At 47.6% G+C, this 24035-nt stretch overlaps 1 protein-coding gene across 2 annotated transcripts in view; it reads right to left on the minus strand.

Annotated features, from left to right (window-relative positions):
- Positions 1-2479: 2479 nt before the first annotated feature.
- The window catches only part of LOC141173906 (transmembrane protein 272-like), a 30030-nt gene continuing 8474 nt past the window's right edge, over positions 2480-24035 (minus strand). For both annotated transcript variants that reach the window (XM_073658451.1, XM_073658452.1), the window contains exons 4-7: positions 23963-24022; positions 19083-19259; positions 2976-3144; positions 2480-2647 (exon numbers count right to left, since the gene is read on the minus strand). In XM_073658451.1, coding sequence (XP_073514552.1) covers positions 2638-2647; positions 2976-3144; positions 19083-19259; positions 23963-24022 — 416 coding nt within the window. In that variant the 3' untranslated portion in view covers positions 2480-2637. The remainder of the gene's footprint in view (positions 2648-2975; positions 3145-19082; positions 19260-23962; positions 24023-24035) is intronic.

Raw genomic sequence — 24035 nt, forward strand, 5'->3', positions numbered from 1 at the left:
ACAAGTTTAGGATAGAAACAGTTGATGTGTTCAGGAACAGTTCCAGTGTGGGAGAGGTCGGGCCAGGTAACAAGGGGAGCATATCTTGGTTTCTGCAGTGCGAGTGAGAGATTAGATGGAGAGAGAGCAATAGTTGGAGGTCTGAGGGCACGAGAAGTACGAGCTGTTCAGCAGCAAGAGAATGTCAGCCATAAACTCGGAGCGGACATTCCTGGAACATCCGGGGCCTACGGTCCAACTGAGGCACTGAGAAGCGTGCCTCAGTATCTTCCTAGGAGAGGAAATTGGACGGGGAAATCGCTAAGGGAGTTGGGACGGGACTCTTGGAAGCAGCAGAGTATCCCAGGGGTCAGAGTTGAAAAAGAGGAAAGGGATAGCTCAGGGTGAGCACACAGCGGCCATCAGAACGTGCTGTGCTATGGACTTTAAAAACGGAAAAGTTTGTGCCCAATACTGCGTGTCTCATTGAGATGAAAATGGACAGTTAAGTAAACTTCTTTATTATAAAATGAATTTGATGTCCCCTAATGTGCGTGCGGTGGTTCCTGAAGTTGAAGAACCGGAGACAGCAGAGGTCTGCAACCAAAACATGAGTGTTACACACCACACGCATAGCACAGGAGAATCGGGACACTGTTTATTTGTAGAGGGCCAGGGTGTGGGAACACAGCAGCCCCTCTCCCATGACTACCACCTTGCGCACCTTACACAGATAACATAAGAAAAACACATAACTTGTGTAACATTCTATCTCCTTTTTCTACTAATCATTATAATATATACACTGCTCAAAAAAATAAAGGGAACACTTAAACAACAGAATATAACTCCAAGTGAATCAAACTTCTGTGAAATCAAACTGTCCACTTAGGAAGCAACACTGATTGACAATCAATTTCACATGCTGTTGTGCAAATGGAATAGACAATAGATGGAAAGTATTGGCAATTATCAAGACACCCTCAATAAAGGAGTGGTTCTGCAGGTGGGGACCACAGACCACATCTCAGTACCAATGCTTTCTGGCTGATCTTTTGATCACTTTTGAATGTTGGTTGTGCTTTCACACTCGTGGTAGCATGAGACGGACTCTACAACCCACAGAAGTTGCTCAGGTAGTGCAGCTCATCCAGGATGGCACATCAATGCGAGCTGTGGCAAGAAGGTTTGCTGTGTCTGTCAGCGTAGTGTCCAGAGGCTGGAGGCGCTACCAGGAGACAGGCCAGTACACCAGGAGACGTGGGGGGGCCATAGGAGGGCAACAACCCAGCAGCAGGACCGCTACCTCTGCCTTTGTGCAAAGAGGAACAGGAGGAGCACTGCCAGGGCCCTGCAAAATGACCTCCAGCAGGCCACAAATGTGCATATGTCTGCACAAACGGTTAGAAACTCCATGAGGGTGGTATGAGGGCCCGACGTCCACAGATGGGGGTTGTGCTCACAGCCCAACACTGTGCAGGACGCTTGGCATTTGCCACAGAACACCAGGATTGGCGGAGTCGCCACTGGCGCCCTGTACTCTTCACAGATGAAAGCAGGTTCACACTGAGCACATGTGACAGACGTGACAGAGTCTGGAGACGCCGTGGACAGCGATCTGCCGCCTGCAACATCCTTCAGCATGGCCAGTTTGGCAGTGGGTCAGTAATGGTGTGGGGTGGCATTTCTTTGGAGGGCCGCACACCCCTCCATGTGATCGCCAGAGGTAGCCTGACTGCCATTAGGTACCGAGATGAGATCCTCAGACCCCCTGTGAGACCATATGCTGTTGCGGTTGGCCCTGGGTTCCTCCTTATGCAGGACAATGCCAGACCTCATGTGGCTGGAGTGTGTCAGCAGTTCCTGCAAGGTCAAGGCATTGAAGCTATGGACTGGCCTGCCCGTTCCCCAGACCTGAATCCGATTGAGCACATCTGGGACATCATGTCTCGCTCCATCCACCAACGTCACGTTGCACCACAGACTATCCAGGAGTTGGCGGATGCTTTAGTCCAGGTCTGGGAGGAGATCCCACAGGGGACCATCCGCAACCTCATCAGGAGCATGCCCAGGCATTGTAGGGAGGTCATACAGGCACGTGGAGGCTACATACAATACTGAACCTAATTTTGACTTGTTTTAAGGACATTACATCAAAGTTGGATCAGCTTGTAGTGTTTTTGCACTTTAATTTTGGGGGTGACTCCAAATCCAGGCCTCCATTGGTTAATAAATTTGATTTCCATTGATGATTTGTGTGTGATTTTGTTGTCAGCACATTCAACTTTGTACAGAACAAAGTATTCAATGAGAATATTTAATTCATTCAGATCTAGGATGTGTTATTTGAGTGTTACCTTTATTTTTTTGAGCAGTGTATATATGTGTGTATTTTTTTATTTTAAATATTGTTTTATTTAATTATATTCTTAAAAACTGACTGTAAATCTCAATGTAATATTTGACACATATTAAATATTGCAAAACATTTCCAAACAGCAGGACTACAACTCTCCTTTTATTGTTTTAGTTACATGTAAATCATGGAGGCTGCTCTGATATTATTGGATTGTTCATGTATTTCAATAGTTTTACTTCATAATGGAAGATATTCACATCAGATAGTGATTTTGCTGATTACTTTCTTGTTTTCAGCTGTCACCCAAGCCTGAAATAAAATAAGAAAAATAAAGTACTAGTAATTATGAGAAGTTGATAAGAATGAAAGGTATAGAAATAATAGAGAAAAAGTAAAATGATAACTAAATGAAATAAAGAAAACTAAATGATAAGGAAAACTAATACAAAACAAAAAACATAAAAATAGCTCTAAAATACTGTTTTAGTAGTGTCTCCTGAAGTTTCCCCGCATTTTAAAGAAGGGAAATGTTTTTTTCATTATATGCAAAAAGAAAAAAAGTACTAATAAACTATTATAACATTTATTTGCTCACTATATACAGTGAGAGAAGAAGAACGAACTACATAAAACTCACCTCTCATAAAAGTATTGTCTTATATTAAAGGAACAGGAGCTGCGCAGTAACAATCCGATATAGATCAGGTAATCCACTATCATGACTCCGAATGCAAATGAGTAGAGATTCGGGTAACAAACATAAAGATCTTCATCATCATTGATGCTTTTAAATAAAAAAGAACTGCCTGGAATGTAAAGTAACACAATAGTGTATATAACGACATCTAATTAGCCCTAAAAGATTATCATTCTCACAAAAGATTGTAAGGTATATTTACGCAATGCGGATTTGCTACAGAAATTTTCTGCACATCTCATTTATCTTAATGTTGCTTGTTAGGGCAGGTTCACACGACGTATAAAAAAAAATCATTCAGTTTCATCAGTTTCATCCAGAAAACTCAGACTATTTTTTTTCTCCCTTGTCATCCGAGTACAATCTGTTTTTCTACAGCAGCATCTATTATACAAGACCATTTGCATTTTCCTAAGTTACAGAATTGCAATATATTCGTAAAAAAAAACAGATGCTGTAATGAGTCTCCATACGGCATCCAATTTTTTTATTTTTTGCGCACCCGTAGACTTGAAAGCTTGAGTCTCATCCGACACATGGAAGAAACTAGTGCATGCTGCCATTTTTTTCCCATGCAGACAAAATTGCCAGTTTGTACTGCCCCATTAAATAACATTGGTCGGAGTGCTGTCCATTTTTTATGGGCACCATTGGGACCAAAAATACAGTCATGTGAACCTGGCCTTTAAGGGCTCTTTCACACGTCCGTGTTTCCTGTACGTGTGGTGACACTGACACACGCAGACCCATTTAAATCTAAAGGGTCTGCGCACATGTCAGTGTGTTTCCACGGACCGTTTTTTTTTGCAGATGCACGGTCTGCAAAAGTGCCTCACACTGAACAGACACAGGTTGTCAGGGTAAGAAAGAATATATATTTTTCCACTTTTATACTTTTATACGCTTTGCTTATGTACTAACCACCATTTTGTGTCCTATAACAATAAGCTTTCCTTGCTACGTGTTACTTAGATCGAAACTTATGCTAAGATGGCGCCAGTATCAGCCAAGCACCTGTTTCAGAGAAATGAAACCAAAACATCAACTGACTGTTGTCTGCCCAGAGACTGAGTTAAGGAGTCGTGGACCAATCAGGAGTGGCTGGAAACTAGACATTTATGGCTTACCCCGCCCCGAACACCCCCTTTCCCCTCCCCATTACGTAGTGTATTTAAGTTTGTGCATGCGGAAATAAAGACAGAACATTGCTGAGATCGTGGCTTGCCAGTAGCCTTCTGAGCATGCTCTGAGTTTGAACCAGCTTGTTGTCTGACTCATTCTTTGAATGGTTGACCCATGCTCATAGCCTTAATTTGGAGTGACTGGAGGACGAGTGGAATGTCGCTACGACCCCGACAGGGTGACATCCATGTGTCATCAGTGTGACACGTACCGGCGCCTGGGAATCAGCTCTACAGTTAGCACTGCTCCCAAGTGCCGGGTGCTGAACGCTGCCCTCATCGTGGTTCCGGCTGCCGCTGCGATCAACACCAGCAGGGACAGTGATGAGGGTAGTAGTAGTCTTCTACCGCAGTGTCCCTGTGTAAAAATAAGATTAAAATAATAAAATCCATATACAGATCTGTTTTAAGTGTCCCCCATTGTAATCCTCTGACCTCTGACGCCAAGGAGCCGGGGAGAATGAGCCGCTGCAGCGATTGGCCCCGGAGATGAGCTCAGTGAGTGACAGGACACCGCTCCTGAGCTAAGCTATGGGGCCCACTCGCTGGAGCGGCTCATTTTCCCCAGGGTCAGCGGTCAGAGGATTACAGCAGAGGACACTTAGAACAGGTGAGTATATGGATTTTATTATTTTAATCTTATTTTTAATTTTTACACAGGGACACTGCTGGAGAAGACTGCTACTACCCTCATCATTGTCCCTGCTGGTGCGGATCGCAGCTCCGGCCGGAACCATGATGAGGGCAGCGTTCAGCACCCGGCGCATGGGAACAGCGCTAACTGTATACTGATTCCCAGGCGCCGGTCCGTATGATCCTGATGCAGCACATGGGCAGCACACCGTTGCCACACGGAACACGGATGTCTCCGGTACCGGAAATATACGGACGCGTGAAACCGGCCTAAGGATCAGTTTAGCGTGTGGTCTTTAACCCTAACCAGTACTGATTAAAAAGTGTAGGAGTGAAAACATGTCGTCAGCAACTTAAAACTGGAACAGATTAAAGTAAATTTGAGGCAACTCAGCCTAAGGCTAGGGTCACACAAGCATATAAAAAATTGGTCCATTTTTCATCCTGAAAAGTGGGACGATTTTTTTTCTCACTTGCCATTCACGTACAATCCGTTTCTTTACTCAGCTGTTATTAATCATTTACAGGACCATTTACAGTTTCCTATGTTACAGAATTGCAAAGTATCCGTAAAAATCGGATATTATACTGTGTCACCATACGGCATCCGATTTTTTTTCTCGCACCCATAGACTTGAATGGGCGAGTCTCTCCGATTTCCGGATGAAAATTGTGCATGCTGTGTTTTTTTCAGACACAGATTCGGCCAGTGAAAACAATCACTCATCTGTACTGCTTATTGAATAAATTTGGTCCGAGTACGATACATTTTTTTTAACATGTAACACTCGGACCAAAAATACGGTCACGTGCACGAGCCCTAGCGGTTACAGTCTCCTAAAAAGGGCAAATATATATTCTTGTACCGTGTTAGCCAGTAGATAGAAAAATATTTATATTTGAAAGTCCTCAGTGGTTGATACCTTTTAATGGCTAACTGAAAAGATGGTAAGAAATTGCAAGCTTTCGAGACTACTCAGGTCTCTTCATCAGGCATAGTATACCTCAAAATCTGAAGAGTCACATATTTATACACAATAAGACACACAAAAAATGCAATAGGTAAGACAGGTGATGAAACACCTAAACATTTCTGGCTATAAATATTTTAGCAGTTAATAGATAAGGAGTGTGAAGGTTTTATTGTCATGTGACTAGGTCCAGTGTTGTGATGGCCTCAGAAGTCTGAGGAGCACATTCCTTAGTTGATGTAGAATGACATAAATCCGTGCGACACATTCATTCCTGCTCTGAAAGTGTTAAAGGTCACCATCAGTTTATATTCTGAGATTCTTCTTTCTCTTTGAGATTTAAAGTTACCTTTTAATACCATTCTACATCAGCTAAGGAATGTGCTCCTCAGACTTCTGAGGCCATCACAACACTGGACCTAGTCACAGGACAATAAAACCTTCACACTCCTTATCTATTAACTGCTAAAATATTTATAGCCAGAACTGTTTATCTCTTCCATAATAACTCTGCTTTTCATCACCTGTCTTACCTATTGCATTTTTTTGTGTGTCTTATGGTGTATAAAGAGGGATTTTTGGTACTCACCGTAAAATCTCTTTCTTGGAGCCTTCATTGGGGACACAGGACCATGGGTGTATGCTGTTGTCACTAGGAGGCTGACACTAGGCAAAAAAGAAAAAAGCTCCTCCTCCGCAGTATACACCCGCCTACAGGCATGAAGCTCACCAGTTAGTGGCTAAAGCAGTAGGAGGAACTTAAACAATTAACTATGCAATGCCCAACATGGCACAACCGCGAAACTATATTAGATGCCCAACAGGGCCCACTGTAGCTATGCCCAAAATCAGGGAGGGTGCTGTGTCCCCCAATGAAGGCTCCAAGAAAGAGATTTTACGGTGAGTACCAAAAATCCCTCTTTCTTTATCGCTTCATTGGGGGACACAGGACCATGGGACGTCCTAAAGCAGTCCCTAGGGTGAGAGAACAGAAAAAGGTAGCCACAGACTAGGTCTGACTGCCGGCAACTGCTGCCTGCAGAACCTTCCGTCCAAGACTGGCATCAGCCGAGGAATAAGTGTGGACCTTGTAAAACCTTGAAAAGGTGTAGAGTGAAGACCATGTTGCAGCCTTACAAATCTGAGAAGCTGAAGCCTGATGGCGAACAGCCCAAGAGGCCCCCACCGCCCGGGTGGAGTTAGCCCTTACCCCCGGAGGCGGAGATTTGTCCGAGACGCGATATGCTTCCAAAATGGTAGAACGTATCCAACGGGCGATTGTTGACTTGGAAGCAGGGAGACCCTTGCGACGCCCCTCAGGAACGACAAACAGGGCGTCCGAACGCCGAAGGGGAGCCGTTCTAGAAAGGTACACACGCAGAGCTCTGACCAGATCCAGTTTGTGCAGGGATTTCTCCCGAGGGTGCACTGGGGCCGGGCAGAAGGAAGGCAAAACAATGTCCTCATTGATGTGGAAAGAGGAGACTACTTTTGGCAAAAAGGAAGGCACCGGCCTGAGCACTACCTTGTCTTGATGGAATACCAGAAATGGTGACCGACAAGAGAGGGCTGCGAGTTCTGCAACCCTCCTAATAGAGGTAATAGCCACCAGAAAAGCCACCTTCCAGGAGAGAAGAGAGGCTGAAATGTCCTGAATGGGTTCAAATGAGGGCTGTTGAAGGACGCTCAGGACCATATTAAGGTCCCATGGAACCACCGGGTGGCGATAATCCGGCGCTAGGTGAGCCACCCCTTGCAGAAACGTCTTGACCTGAGGACAGAAAGCCAAGTTTTGCTGGTATAGAATAGACAAGGCCGAAACTTGGCCTTTGAGAGTGCTTAGAGAGAGTCCCGCTTCCAGGCCAGACTGAAGGAAGGCCAAAATGACCGGTAGTGAAAAGACATGGGAGCTAGCTGATCCTTTTCACAGTGACGAAAGAAAGCTCTCCAGGTTCTGTGGTGTATGCGCGAGGTTGCGGGTTTCCTGGCACTAATTAGGGTCTGGATAACGTTGTCCGCAAAACCAGCTTTCCTTAACACTGCGGCCTCAATAGCCATGCCATTAAATTCAGAGACCGAGAACTCTGATGAAGAATAGGTCCCTGAGAGAGGAGGTCCGGACGGTCTGGCAGTCTCCAGGAGGAGTCGACGAGCAGGTTTACCAGATCTGCGTACCAGACGCGTCTTGGCCAATCCGGGGCTATTAGAATTACCTGTACTCCCTCTGTCTTGATCTTTTTGACGACCCGAGGAATCAATGGTAGAGGGGGAAATAGATAAGGGAGCTGGAACTGAGACCATGAGATGACTAGCGCATCTTGAGCGATCGCAAGGGGATCGCGGGACCGGGCTACGAAGGATAGAACCTTGTGGTTTAACCGAGAAGCCATGAGGTCGACGTCCGGTGTGCCCCATCGTAAGCATATCTGATGGAACACCTCGGGATGGAGAGACCATTCTCCTGAGGCAAGGCCCTGCCGATTGAGGAAGTCGGCCGCCCAATTGTCGACCCCCGGAATGTGCACTGCTGAGATTGCCGGAACAGTGTTCTCGGCCCAAACTAGCACTCTTGCCACCTCTTTGAAGACGGACTTGCTGCGTGTTCCTCCCTGACGGTTTATGTACGCCACCGCCGTGGCGTTGTCCGATTGTACGCGGACTGGGAATCCAGCAAGAATGTCCTGCCAGTGACGCAACGCCAGATAAATTGCCCTTATCTCCAATATATTGATTGGCAGGGAGGCTTCGTGGAGACTCCAACGGCCCTGCACTGTGTGGTGGAGGAAGACTGTCCCCCAACCTATGAGGCTGGCATCGGTTGTGACTACCTGCCAGCGAAGTGGCAGGAATGACCTCCAGAGTCTGAAGGAAGAAGGACGAGTCCACTTCTGACATGAGGAGGTAACCTGATGCGTCGATCTAGAGACGACGGGTTCTTGTCCTATGCCGACAGAAGGGCCAGTTGAAGAGGCCGGGTATGGAACTGGGCAAACGGGACAGCTTCCATGGCTGCCACCATTTTTCCCAAGACACTCATGCACAAGCGAAGGCGGAGTGGACTCGGGTCGGAGAGAAGGTGAATCCCCCGACGGATAGAGTCTATCTTCTCCCTTGGGAGAAGGACCCGGGCATGGGTCATGTCGAACTGCATCCCTAGAAAGGTTAAGCGCTGAGATGGGACCAGGGAGGATTTGTCTGTGTTGATCAACCAGCCTAACCGAGAAAGTGTGTCCAGGGTGATCTGGAGACTGTGGAGACAGTCCCTGAATGTGGGACCCTTGATCATTAGGTCGTCGAGGTAGGGGATAATTACAATCACCCTGGCTCGTAGAATGGCCATGACCGTCGCCATTACCTTTGTGAAAACCCTCGGGGCGGAGGCAAGCCCGAAGGGGAGAGAAGTGAATTGGTAATGTGCGCTCTGGAAGGCAAATTGAAGGAACTTCTGATGTGGTGCGTAAATTGGAATGTGAAGATACGCATCCTGAATATCCACTGAACATAGGTATTCCCCGGCCTCCATTGAGGCGATTACCGACCTGAGGGACTCCATTCTGAAGTGCCGTACGCGTACCTGTCGGTTTAGTTGTTTGAGGTCTAGGATCGGACGTAGTGAGCCGTCCTTTTTTGGAACGATGAAAAGATTTGAGTAGAAACCTGAACACCTTTCTTGGATGGGGACTGGAACTATAACTCCTGAGTGCAGAAGGGAGGCAATGGCCTGAAGGAAACCGGGAAGTCGAGATGAATGCGGGTGGCGGGACCTGAGAAATCGTGTTCTTGGCATGGTGTTGAACTCGATTTTGTAGCCTGAGGTCACTATCTCCTTGACCCAGGCATCCTCTATTGCCGATACACAGGGGTCTCGGAACAGAAGAAGACGGCCGCCCACCCTGGGAGAAATCCCAGGTGGGAGTGACCCGTCATGCTGAGGAAAACCTGTTGGATCGAGATCGGGATTCAGAGGACTTGGAAGAGCGATCCTTTGCACGCCAGCTGGGAGTTGGCCTAAAGGTAGGCTTACGTTTGTCTTGCTGTGCTGGGGTACGGTCCTGTTGAGAGGAGGATCCTGGTTGAGAGAACCGACGAAAGGACCGGAACTGAAGGTAACATTTTCTAGGAAAAGGGCGATTAGGTCTCGACTGAGGAAGGGAAGTGCTCTTGCCCCCAGTGGCATCAGAGATGATCTGGTCTAATTTAGACCCAAACAGTCTGGAGCCCTGGAAAGGGAGATTTGTTAGTGATTTCTTGGAAGCCGGGTCGGCGTTCCAAGCCTTCAGCCAAAGAATCCTACGTATAGCGATGATATTGCTGGAGACGCGTGCTGAACAGGTAGCGGCGTCGAGGGATGCCGTGAGGAGATATTTCCCTGCGTGGGCAATCTGATCCGCTAGGTCAGCCAGATCGTCTGGGGAAGCCCCGGAAAGGATGCCCTGCCCAAGCTGTTTGGCCCATGCGGAGACTGCCTTTGATACCCAAGTTGAGGCGAAGGAAGGACAAAAGGAGGTGCCAGCAGCCTCGAAGGCTGACTTAGCCAAGGCCTCAACCTGTCTATCTGTAGTGTCCTTGAGGGAAGAACCATCTGGGAGGGACAGTACCGTCTTAGCCGAAAGACGATAGACAGGAGGATCCACAGAAGGGGACTCCGTCCATTTGCTGACGAGGTCGTGGTTAAATGGGTATAGCATGTCTAACTGCTTCTTTCCAGTGAAGCGTTTCTCTGGATGCTCCCATTGTTTTTCAAAGTTTTGAAATTCTGAATGGTTAGAGAAGGTGCGTGCCGGGCGCTTAATTCTCTTGAAGGAAAAGGAGTAGTCCTGAGAAGGGCTCTCGTCCTCTTTAACATGCAGAGTGTGATTGACGGCCGATATAAGGCGGTCAACCATGTCCTGGACTTTAGAATATTGGTCCGTATCGGATCCAGAGTCAGAATCTGATTCAGTGTCAGATCCCGGAGCGGCCTCTTGGGAAGAGGTGTGAGATGCAGGGAGCAATTTGGAGTCTGGAGAGCTGGAGGATGAGCTTGTGTGAGTACGTTTCTGAGAACGTGCCCTCGGTCTGCCCTTAGAAGGAGGGGGCAGGGGTGCCTGCGAATCGTCCGTTGGAACGTTCGGAGCACTGGTGGCCGTGGATAGCATGGGCAAACTTTCTAGGACCTGCACCAGAGATTGAGATACCTTGGTGAGGTCAGAGACAGACTGGGACATAGCAACAGCCCACTCCGGAGGAGGGGGAGTTACCTCGTCCTGGGCGGCAGGGGGGTCTTGGGGTGCCAGCATGGTGGGAGGCTTGCAGGTCAAGCAGAAAGCCGTTGTCAGACCCGCGGGCCACTTAGTACTGCAAAGAGCACAGGCATAATATGTGACTGTGTGAGTGGGACGGACAGAAAGCTCCCTGGGTTTGGGCATATGTGACTGACCAGAAATACTGCAGAGGAGGGAGCCTGTGTGGTGCCAGAGTAGGTTCTACCCGGTCTGGAATGTGCACGGTCCCGTATCCCCAGTCAGAAAGTCCGGAGACGCGGAGACAGGAGCAGAGCTGTGGTGATGAGGCAGTCAGACAGGATGCTGCTGCCGGAGCCAGAACGAGAGCAGCGTAGAGGGGCGGAGAGTGTTTCCCTGAGCAAGCTAGGGGAGCCAAAGCTCTGATAGGTAGAGGGGATGGGGGGGCGAGCTTAAGAACTTGGCCGCTGATAGGCCCCTGGGATAAAAGTGGGCGTGACGGAATCGTCATAACGCTCCACAGTCCTGATTGGCCGTTTTCCGGGAGGGGCGTGTACCCGCCCAAAAGAGAAATGCCAACCCGAACCCGCCCCCCGAGAAAAAGCGCGGGCAGAATTGCCGCGCAAAAGAGGGAGAGAGAAACGGGGGGGAGGGTTGTTGTTCTGTGGGAGACGCTATCCTGGGGAACGCCATTGAGTATGAGGTCCGTCTATCTGTGATGCCCAGCTGTGCTTGGTATCACAGATCCTAGAAGGGTGTATTGAAGGATTCCTCCACAAGAGGCCCCCATAACCATTCACACATCTCCACCTTCCACCTCAGACCACCAGAGGGAGCCCGTTAGGGATAGATAAATAGGGAAGGTGGAGCCAGGCAGCTCAGTTCCTCTGGAGAGTTCAGCAAGTACAAACCTAAATGCAGAGTCGAGCTCAGTTAGTCTAGACTGGAACTGACAGAGAGCAAACCTGTTGAGAGAGTTCCTGCAGTAGAAGCCTGAGAGAGGTCAGTCTGCAGTGGAGCGTGTTCTAGCTCAGAGAGGTGAGCTTTTGGTGTGCCGGCGCCATAAGATTGGTGAAGCGCGGCAAGCTGCCGTTAGTGTGAGTAGCCTATTGAAGGCCCGAGTAGGCCGAAGGCGAGTAGAGAGAGTTAGTTCATAGGGGGCAGAGGAGCTTAACTAGCTCACCCCGAAGAAGCAGTTACCGGACACCGGGTCCGAAGCTTACCGGGATCTCCACGACCCAGTAAGATAAACCGGAATCCCTGGAGAACTACAAGTCCCAGGATCGCTAAAGTGCTGATACGTACCAGAGCCAGGAGACACATAGGCCCCGTAAGTCGGGAGCGTGTAATCCAACAGAAGGCCCTACCACAAGGTCAGCCAGCGCAGGACAGAGACAAAGTTAGGCCTAGCTCCAGGCAGGTCAGAAACTTACCACGCAGAGGCAAGAAACAGGAGGCCCAAAACCCGCTCTGTTCCTTTCTGTTTCTGTTCCTTTCTGTTCCTGTTCCTTTTTTCTGGCTCTGGCCTTCACTCTAGGCCTGCCTCGTGGAGCTGGGCCCAGACTGAGCCACAGCTCCCTGTCAGCCCTCTCTGGCTGAACTCCTCTTCTCCTCCTGACTGAATCTCTCTCAGAAATAAGATGGTGCCCACCTTATATACCTCCCTCTCTGTGTATGAGTCCAGGTGACTTGCAACCAATGGGCTCCTACCTATGCCCAGAAACCGTCCTCTCCTGCTCCTACATCACTGGGTTTTCCTCCCCACTCCAGCCAGGGACAGGTTCTGTCGTGCCTGCATTACTGTACTAATGGGAGCACCGTTGAGCTGTCCCCCGGAAATGGGGTATGTGTGATGCATGCAGCTAACTGAGTCCCGGTCCACACACCATCCTTACCCGGGAGTGGGATATCACACCTCTGGTTGAGGTGCAATACCTCTGTAGCGACCGAACCCTCGGGGCGCTACATTCCCCCCTGGTAAACCACAGCACGTCCTCGGGCTGGAAAAGAGCAAAGACAATTCAAAAACATACATTTTTAGAATGCATTCGCATATAAGACAATAACCATTTAACCCATCCCTTTATGGGAGGCACTTTTCTCCTTTAACGTTACTGGTACACTTTTCTCCTTTAACAAATATTACAAGACTTTCTTCACACATATAAAATACCATAAAACTCTTTTAGCAGCATATAAAACTTTTCAGTATAAAACATTCTTAAGTAAAACATATTCTTGGGTACTGGCCGCGGTGCAACTTGCGACCAGGTGTTTTTTCTTCTTAAAGGTGCAACAGTCCAGCAAATTTGTCTTGAGGTAGACGTTGCAGTCTTTTAATAAAACCTGTAGGGGGCGCTTTAGGAAGCGCAACTATTTACAGGGGCGGCCGCTCTCAGTCCTCGGCCAGGTAGGGAGGGGAATGGCTGTTCTCAGTCCCCAGCCAGATTAGGGAAAAGGGATGGCTGTTCTCAGTCCCCAGCCAGATTAGGGATATAGGGGGTAACTTCCAAACATCAGTTCTTATACCCTGACGGGTAACTATATACATAGGCACATTTTCTCCTCCTTACCACTGATGGTATCCTCCATATGCGCCTTGTTCCTCCGGGTAGTCTTCAGGCCTGTCCTGGCCCTCTTGGTACTCGGGGTCCGAGTGGTACTGCTCCTCCTCTCCTACCACTCTATGGACGTGGAGGGCGTACAGTCCTTTTGCACCCTTGTGCCGGGTGTAGGTGACCACGTCGCCAGGATATAAATCTCGTCCGCGATGTCCCTCTGGCAGGTGGCTCTCGACGTCCCTGCGGGTCAGAAAGACGTCGTCGGTGGTTTCAGGGTCCTTGATGAAGCCCCAGCCGCGATCCATCTGAAACTTCACCACGGTCCCGGTGACTCTGGGACCGCTGGCAGCTCGGGGTTTCTGTTGGGCTCTTCTCTTCTGCTCCGCACTCCGTGTTTGGAGCCGCTCCTCCCTGACACGTCGCTCCCGCCGCTCCCTCTCAAATGTCGCCAGCTGTTGGCGGCAGGACTCCAGTCCACGGGCTGCGTCCGCCCGGGTTTCCTGGGTGAACCCCATCAGGTTTTCTCCAGTGGGGTCCCACTCGAACTGGGCGTCCTCCAGCGGGGGATAGCTTATCTCTCTGGGCTCCGGAGCTGGTATCAGGGGTTCGCGCGGGGGCTGGTCTCTCCATTGGCGGCTGCTGATCAGGTCGGCCGGCCATACCAGGGGCAGTCCATCCGGGCCGGTGTGCTGGGCGAATAGATCCACGCCCAGGGGCAGTATGGCAGGGGGCCCCGGTGGGGGAGCAGCGCCCGGGGGCACTCGGCCTTGCGACCATGCCGGTGGTCGCCTGCTGGTCGTGCCCGGGCGTGGCACCGTCAAGGAAGGGGGCGCTCGTGAGGCAGTGACGCCCGGGTGCACTAGGCCTTGCGACCCGGCCTATGACGTCTCTCTCTCTTTATTGCGCCCGGGGTTAAAGGGCACGGCGCGGGGCGGGGCGCGACAGCAGTGTTTGCAACCTGAGGCCTAGCTGGTAGCGGCAGAGGTGTGGCGACAGGTGCGGTTCCCGGGGCTTCGGGCCTTGCAACGGGAGGCTGAGGTATGCTCGCGTTTTCAGGGCTGGGAGTGGTGACGTCCCCGTTACCTGCCTCGGTTGTTGCGGTCTCCTCCGTGGCGTCGTCCCCGGACTCTGGTCCACCTTCACCGCCCTCGGCGTGCGGCTGGGCGGTGGTAGCGCCTCCTGCGGTCGGGTCACGGCTTGCCTTGCCAACTCCTCCTTCCACCCGGCGATCACGTCCCGCTGCGCCCGGACCATCCTCCGGTCCAGGTCTTCTAGCGCGGCTTGCGCACGCTCCAGGTCTCTGGGGAGCTGCGCCAGCAACTCTGTTAGGCTGCATGGTGGCTCAGCCTGCAGCAGGCTACGGGCCAGCGTGTTGGTGGGGTGCGGTGCTCCTTCCATTCCCGGGTGTGGCCTGTCCAGACTGATCCAGACCGCACCCTGCCCCACAGTTTTCTTTCCTGTCCGCCCCCATTGGGGGTGGTCCTGGGGCCATCTGCTGACAATCACTTTCAGGGGCAGCCCCCCCACATTGATGGACATCTCTACAGCCGCACTCATGGCTGTTGGGGGCGGGCTCCTTCTTTGGCGCCATTCTGGGACCTGGCCCACGATGGGAGGTGGCTTCCTGCTGTCTTTTGGCGCGCACATTATGGCGTCCGTTCTGCTGGGGCGGGCGCCATTTTTCAACACAGTCAATTTCGATTAAACAGTCTCTTTCTCTTCAGGGCGCAATACCCGTTGGTGGCGGGTTGGTAACGATCCTGCCGACTACATCAAAAGTTGACGCGCCCCCTGGGCCGCGTGGGGAACCCGGAACCGGGCCCTTTTTGTGGACGCTGGGGGTTGTAGTCACCGTGGCGGCGACCCGGTCCCGTGGCTCAGGGTGGTCAAACCAGTGGCAGTCTTTATAGGGTTTTTGTGGTTTAATGTCCGACTATGCCACCCGTGGATTGCGGTCAGTGCGAACCGCCGCTGCAAGGCTGGGGCTGATGGTGTATGCAGCTGAGGTCATGTAACTCCCCACGGGAGGAGTGCAGCCCCAGGGCAGTGTAGTAGATGGTGGGGGTGATGGTGCGCGGGCGTCCCAGCACTAGTAGTGCTGTATGCGGTGAGAAAGCACAGAGACAAGGTATTGCAGTTCAAGTTCTTTTACTCACAGTTCTCATCCAGGTCACTTATGCGCAGGTAGGACCGCCAGAGCCGTGCTGCATCCACCAGGCAGGGGGCCCGGTCAACCCCCAGGTAATTACGGAGTGTGGCACAGGACTCCCTTCTATCCTTTCGTCAGCCGTGCCCCACCAGTGACACTACTTCTGTCCAGCTGCCTCGGTCTTCTCTTGGGAGGCTGGGTGTCCACTTCCCTGACCCTATGTGGTGTGCCTTTCTAGTAGGTGTAGTGAGGGGTCGCACCAGTAAATGGTCACGACCGCCGGTCCTTGGCTGAGGATTAGTCGCCTCTACCAACTTGGGATCCGGTACCCTGTTCTGCCAACCCGTCACCCGCAATCTCCTGGGTCCTTAGGGTTCCTTCTGCCTTCGTGTCTCTGGGCCTCTCTTGGTGTTCTGTTCCTTTCTGTTTCTGTTCCTTTCTGTTCCTGTTCCTTTCTGTTCCTTTCTTCTGGCTCTGGCCTTCACTCTAGGCCTGCCTCGTGGAGCTGGGCCCAGACTGAGCCACAGCTCCCTGTCAGCCCTCTCTGGCTGAACTCCTCTTCTCTTCTCCTCCTGACTGAATCTCTCTCAGAACTAAGATGGTGCCCACCTTATATACCTCCCTCTCTGTGTATGAGCCCAGGTGACTTGCAACCAATGGGCTCCTACCTATGCCCAGAAACCGTCCCCTCCTGCTCCTACATCACTGGGTTTTCCTCCCCCCTCCCCACTCCAGCCAGGGACAGGTTCTGTCGTGCCTGCATTACTGTACTAATGGGAGCACCGTTGAGCTGTCCCCCGGAAATGGGGTGTGTGTGATGCATGCAGCTAACTGAGTCCCGGTCCACACACCATCCTTACCCGGGAGTGGGATATCACACCTCTGGTTGAGGTGCAATACCTCTGTAGCGACCGAACCCTCGGGACGCTACATAAGCATCGGCAGGGAAAAGAGAAGCTTCCCTATTAACCCATGATTGAGATGAGAGGGCTGAGGGAGCAGCAGGGATGAATTGTACCTTTCTCGATGACTGTTCTTGCTCCTTCCCTCTGAGGATGTACACAGGAGGTCCTCCGTGGATAGGGGGGATCCTGGCTTTTCCTCCTTCCCGCACTGACCGGTCCTGAACAGCGCAGGAGACGGTGTCGACCTCAGAATCTGGGGGAAGGTCACCGTAGTGACCACCGTCTCCCTCCCAGTCCGCTCTGAGGAGGGGGCTGGCGTGGGGAATGGGCAAGGACTGGCCACCAAGAATCACCCTGAGACACCCTAAGGTGGCAGGGGATAGGTCCTGTCCAGCGGGTCCGAGAGTGGGCGATGTGGGGGTAGCCACATTGCTCTCTCGATCGCTAGTGGATTAACAGGGGACGCAATGTGCCCTGTTAGCCTGAAGAGCTGTATCTGAAAAATAAAGATGAAATGTTAATAACACACAACAGGGTTGGATCTGAGAAGATCCAGGTCTACCTCTTACAGACACTAAGCTTAAACTGGTGAGCTTGATGCCTGTAGGCGGGTGTATACTGCGGAGGAGGAGCTTTTTTCTTTTTTGCCTAGTGTCAGCCTCCTAGTGACAACAGCATACACCCATGGTCCTGTGTCCCCCAATGAAGCGATAAAGAAATATTTGACTCTTCAGATTTTGTGGTATACTAGCCTGATGAAGAGATCTGTGTAGTCTCGAAAGCTTGCAATTTGTTACCATCTTTTCAGTTAGCCATTAAAAGGTATCAACCACTGAGGACTCTCAAATCTATATATTTTTCTAAAAAGGGCGGAAACTTTATGGTTGCATACTGAGTAGTGGCACAGAAACTGGTTGCACTGGTGCAGACAACAGGGCCTGCAACTACTCCCTCAGATCTCAGGGTCACTTTTTTCCTTTGTAGACCGCCCTCCAAAATCTCTGACTGGCCTCGAGGTGCTGTCAACTTCTCCTTTTATAATTTGACTCCACCTAGAATGGAGGCTATATACCGACCACCTACAAAACACTTCACTTATAGTACGTTTTGGCTATGTCCCACAATGAGCTTTTGGTGAGTTTTTGATGTTGAAGATTTTCTGCGCCCATTAAGTAAGATCAGTTACTTGCATTTTTTTCTAAAAAAAAACACAGTGTAAAAAAACTTACCAAAACTCATTGTGGGAACGTAGCCTTAAAATGCTAAAGCTGCATAGCATGCAATATTTGCAACACAAAAGACTAAAAATAGTTGGCACAATTGGTAAGCCTACGTATTCGCGCCTGACGTCATCTGTGACTGACTCAATCTTCTGAAATGTGTAAACTGGCGTCTGGTATTTTTTTTTCGACTGAATGGAATCACAAATTGTTCGAATTTGACGGGATCTGAGAATTTCATAAAATTTGACTTAAATTTGAGTTTCTATTGAATCAATTCAAGTCACTAGTCACGTCAGGTGATACAATTTTGGGGTTCTACGAGCTCAGGTTTCCACCAATTCCCAAAATGATTTCAATGATGCACAACTATTGTGAAATAAATGTCAGAGAAATCTCACACACCGTTCTTATGATGTAGGTAACGTTTTCTTTTAATGCACTTGCAATTTGATTTGAAATATTGCAGGATGATTCACTGGCTACTTTACCTGGAAAAATTGCTGTAACGTCTAAAAAAACATGGTATTGGAATTTTTACTGTACATTCTTTGGTTCATGAGAAGTGAGAGTGGAATGAACGTCAGTGACAGCAACGAGAAACATCTTTGTGCCGAATAGTCTCACCGACTTGTTGGCCAACAGGTCAACTCCACTACGCCTTTCTGCTCTTCGATAGTTTATGTGTGGTGCTTGCATTTCACTCTTGCCGAATTCCTTCTTCATTTGTTAATGTAGAGATACAGTTTGGAGGAGCGTGTTTTTATTGTGAAAATTTATTGGAAAACTGAGTTTCTAAAGAAGTTTAGAGATCGAAATCCGCCATCATCGGTGGATAAGCTGGAACGTACAGGAACATTACTGGATAGGCATGATGGAGGACGTCTCCTTTGGGGTCATTTGAAAGGTTGGGTGTACAGTAACAAGCCATGAGCATTACAGGTATATTGAGAGAACATACAACAAGAAATTCAGGCTATGACCCCACACATCCTGCGGAATACATTCAACAATATGGAACGGCGTGTTCAGGATTTGAACGGTGAACATTTTCAACACCTGCTTTAGAACATCAGTTTCTCATGAACCAAGGTGTGTACAGTCCAAATTTCAGTACCATAGATTGTCTCTTTTAGAAGTTACAGCAACTTTCCCAAGTAAAGTAGCGAGTGAATAACCCTGTATTATAAATGATTACCACCTACCTGCTACAAACCAGATGAAGCTAATCATAATAATAAAATATTCTGAAGCCATGAACAATTTCTCCAGCTGAGATCTTAGAAGCAATAATACAGCCGACACCAAATGGACAACTCCATTAATCAGAAGAAAGATGGGCATGTACGGCCTGATCAGACAGTCATCTTTATGAATGGCTCCTGTGGATAAGTAGGAATACAGATTAACAGTGCTACTATAATCAGAGTGAGCCACAAAATAGGGGAATCCAGTTGTTATCTGATCAGATTATTAACCTTATGTACTGGTTATATAAGATCAAAAGTCAGTATGAATGAGATTGATGCTGAAGGAGAGATTCATTACTAGAAAGAGCTAAGTGCTACATTCCTGTGTCCATTCGGAGTTATTTCATACCAATAATATCTATCTCCTTCTTTGCCCGTGAGTTTCCCCAATTGATCAGCTAATAGAAGTATTAACTAAAAGCTTTAACCCAGTATTTGAAAATTGTTTCAAGGTAGGACCAACACAAACTTGTGTTTTTAAACTTTACAAACTGATAAGGTGATAAATAGATAATAAAGATTACCTTTTTAATAATCACAGAACCTATAGTTAGGGCTTATTTGCCTTATGGCAAAATGACAGTAAATGAGCAAATAAAATTGAGAGGAACTGAATTCTAAAAAAAATCTGCATTCACCAAAATGCAGAATTTTTTTTGTAATTTGCTTCCGCGTGGATTCAGCAAAATGACGGTTGATGGCTATTATTTTTCTGAAATGTAAAAGGACATCAAAATATAAAAAAATATATATTTATATACTCACCTCTCCAGCCACTCTGCTCCTCACAATCACCCGTCTGGTCCTTGCCGCATCTTCTGATTGCCACCGCTCATGCTGAATTCCCCGGAGGGTCCTGCATATGTGCACTAGGTCACGGCACACGCTATAACATCATGTTGTCGTGACCTTTTTTTGGACTTGTGCAAAACCCTTCCAAGCCTAATCAAAGGCAAAAGTCCCGGCCCAACATTAGAAGCCTGGGAATTTTAGTTCGAGCAGCGGTGGCCTAAGGAGGCGACAAGGACGGGACAGGTGGCGGTGAGGAGCGGTGGGCCCGAGAGGTAAGCGGTGAGATGAGTATAAGGATTTTTTTTCTTTTTAACATCTTATGGTTATTACTCTCTGTGGTCTGGATGGAACCCAGAGCATAATAACTCATAATTCTCTACAAATTAAATTTTTAGGGAAAATCCATGCTAACTGGCGACTTCGAAGTTTACCTGACCCATTCATCTCTAATGGACAAGAAAGCTAAACATAACATATCCTACAAATTGCCATTAATGTGACATTATCTGGTGCATGGCCTGAAATGATTCTTGTTGAACTCCTGTGTTCCTTCTTGACTCTCTTTTCATCTATTTTAAAGTGGATTTTTTTTTTAAAAAAAGTCAAACTCATCATATGAGGATAAGATTTGAAATGCAGAATGAACCATTTTATCTTAAAGGGAATGTGTCATCAGAAAAAGACCTATTGTTTCTATATCAGATTACAAGTACTTTTTAAACATTTTTTGCATTTTGGTTTTTAAATATTCAAATCTTTATAAAAAAAAAAGTAAAAGTTAGTAGTCTTGCAATTTTTACTTTGGCCTCTGTGGCTATTTTTATACTTAAACTTCTTGTCCTTTCAAAGATAGTTCTCAGGAGGCTCGTTATCATCACAGGAAGGATTAGAATGATAAGTAACACCTCTATACACAGCCAACAACACAGGATCTAGCTTTTATAATAAATTACATCACAGCTTATTCTGCTCCCTCTTACTGGTGATAGAGGAAATGTTATAGCCAATATCACTGGGTGGAAAATGCTCTGTCCAGCCAGGTATACTAGTCTGGCTGCTAACTGTGGCGCCATCCAGTCAGGCAGAATGGGTGTGTGTGCTGTCCAACAGTCCAGCACGTGTGACCAGCTCCCTTCTGTGGCCTATAGAACAGTACCACACCCTACTTAAACTCCCAGCATATTACTGGGAATTGCCAGTTATTGCTTGAAATTTTCCTGGTTCACTGGTGTTACTCATGATGCTCTTTTCCTGATTCTGACTCGGCTTGTGATCCAAACAATGTTTGTTCTGTAATCCATCCTGATTCTAGCCTCAGCTAACTTGACTTTGTTTTAACTGACCATACTTATACTCCCAGCATATTACTGAGAATTGACAGTTATTGCATGGAATTTTCCTGGTTCACTGGTGCTACTCTGATGCTCTTCCCTGATTCTGACTTGGCTTGTGATCCAAACCATATTTGTTCTGTAATCCCTCCTGACTCTGACCTTGGCTATCCTGACTTTGTTTTAACTGATCACCTGGTATTTATTTCCCCAACTACAGTTTTGTTTCTTGGTTCTTTCCCTAGTTCTGTCCTCCAGTTTCTGACCCAGTTATTTAGGCTAGTTTTGTATTTTTGTCTCAGGCTCGCTCCTCCGACAAGCAGCCACTCTGTGGATACAACTCAGGGGCGCCGTAGTAAGTCCAGATCCCAACATAGGAGTTAAAGGGTGAAGGCCATGGTTCCTCTGGGATCTGCTAAATGGAGTGGCTTGAGCCAAGTCTGTCCGAGGTTGCCCTCTTAGGCAAACGGCTTCAAACAGACTTTAAACTCCCCCTCCCTTCACACTGAACTTTGTACATGTTTCATAAGTGTTCTGTATAAACACAGGACCTGAGTGAGTCAGTTTCTGCTAATGTTTGTGAACTTCCTGAAATAGGAAGTATTAATCTAGAATATTCTGGTGACCAGGGTGAAAGTTGTAAGATTTCTAATTTTTATTTCTCAAGAAAAAAACAGAAAAGAGACAAGAGCACATAGGGTAACTCTGCGTTAAATATGAATAGGGGGTGAAGAAGTGCTCATCTGATGGGGTTTGTGGCTTTCAAAACTCCAATAGTTCCACATTCTTAGAGAAATTCAAGTAGTTTTTTAGTGACGCATTTCAGGTTTGGACCAAACCCTTTTTGCAAAAACCAACTACATATTTGTAGTTTGTTTTGAAAAAGAGTCCGAACCTGAAACGCGTCAATACATTTTTATTTTTTGGCACAGTTTGTGATGGAATAAAAAAAAGCCAAATTTAAAAAATATACAGTACAGACCAAAAGTTTGGACACACCTTCTCATTTAAAGATTTTCTGTATTTTCATGACTATAAAAATTGTACATTTACACTGTAACACATCAAAACTATGAATTAACACATGTGGAATTATATACTTAACAAAAAAGTGTGAAACAACTGAAAATATGTCTCATATTCTTGCACACTCTTGGCATTCTCTTGATGAGCTTCAAGAGATAGTCACCGGAAATGGTCTTCCAACAATCTTGAAGGAGTTCCCAGAGATGCTTAGCACTTGTTGGCCCTTTTGCCTTCACTCTGCGGTCCAGTTCACCCCAAACCATCTCGATTGGGTTCAGGTCTGGTGACTGTGGAGGCCAGGTCATCTGGCGTAGCTCCCCATCACTCTCCTTCTTGGTCAAATAGCCCTTACACAGCCTGGAGGTGTGTTTGGGGTCAGTGTCCTGTTGAAAAATAAATGATGGTCCAACTAAACGCAAACCGGATGGAATAGCATGTCGCTGCAAGATGCTGTGATAGCCATGCTGGTTCAGTATGCCTTCAATTTTGAATAAATCCCCAACAGTGTCACCAGCAAAGCACCCCCACACCATCACACCTCCTCCTCCATGCTTCACGGTGCGAACCAGGCATGTAGAGTCCATCCATTCACCTTTTCTGCGTCGCACAAAGACATGGTGGTTGGAACCAAAGATCTCAAATTTGGACTCATCAGACCAAAGCACAGATTTCCACTGGTCTAATGTCCATTCCTTGTGTTCTTTAGCCCAAACAAGTCTCTTCTGCTTGTTGCCTGTCCTTAGCAGTGGTTTCCTAGCAGCTATTTTACCATGAAGGCCTGCTGCACAAAGTCTCCTCTTAACAGTTGTTGAAGAGATGTGTCTGCTGCTAGAACTCTTGTGGCATTGACCTGGTCTCTAATCTGAGCTGCTGTTAACCTGCGATTTCTGAGGCTGGTGACTCGGATAAACTTATCCTCAGAAGCAGAGGTGACTCTTGGTCTTCCTTTCCTGGGGCGGTCCTCATGTGAGCCAGTTTCTTTGTAGCGCTTGATGGTTTTTGCAACTGCACTTGGGGACACATTCAAAGTTTGCCCAATTTTTCGGACTGACTGATCTTCATTTCTCAAAGTAATGATGGCCACTCGTTTTTCTTTACTTAGCTGCTTTTTTCTTGCCATAATACAAATTCTAACAGTCTATTCAGTAGGACTATCAGCTGTGTATCCACCTGACTTCTGCACAACACAACTGATGGTCCCAACCCCATTTATAAGGCAAGAAATCCCACTTATTAAACCTGCCAGGGCACACCTGTGAAGTGAAAACCATTTCCGGTGACTACCTCTTGAAGCTCATCAAGAGAATGCCAAGAGTGTGCAAAGCAGTCATCAAAGCAAAAGGTGGCTACTTTGAAGAACCTAGAATATAAGACATATTTTCAGTTGTTTCACACTTTTTTGTTAAGTATATAATTCCACATGTGTTAATTCATAGTTTTGATGTCTTCAGTGTGAATCTACAATTTTCAAAGTTATGAAAATACAGAAAAATCTTTAAATGAGAAGGTGTGTCCAAACTTTTGGTCTGTACTGTATATATATACAACACAAAAACCTTTTGTCATTTTCGATGATATATTCCGTTTAACTGGAGTACCAGCTTTCAGATAACTCATGAATTCACCATTAATCACTGATTGTCATACATGATAAGTAACAAAAAAGATAATGAAATTATCACTTACCCATTACAATCATAGCTATGCCTAATCCAAACCAGACAATTAACAGAGATATTTCGGCAACTGAAATTTGAAG

The sequence above is a fragment of the Phyllobates terribilis genome, unplaced genomic scaffold (genome assembly GCF_046119375.1).
Source record: "Phyllobates terribilis strain yellow unplaced genomic scaffold, ASM4611937v1 Scaffold_13__5_contigs__length_258822181, whole genome shotgun sequence".
In the NCBI taxonomy this organism is placed as follows: Eukaryota; Metazoa; Chordata; class Amphibia; order Anura; family Dendrobatidae; genus Phyllobates; species Phyllobates terribilis.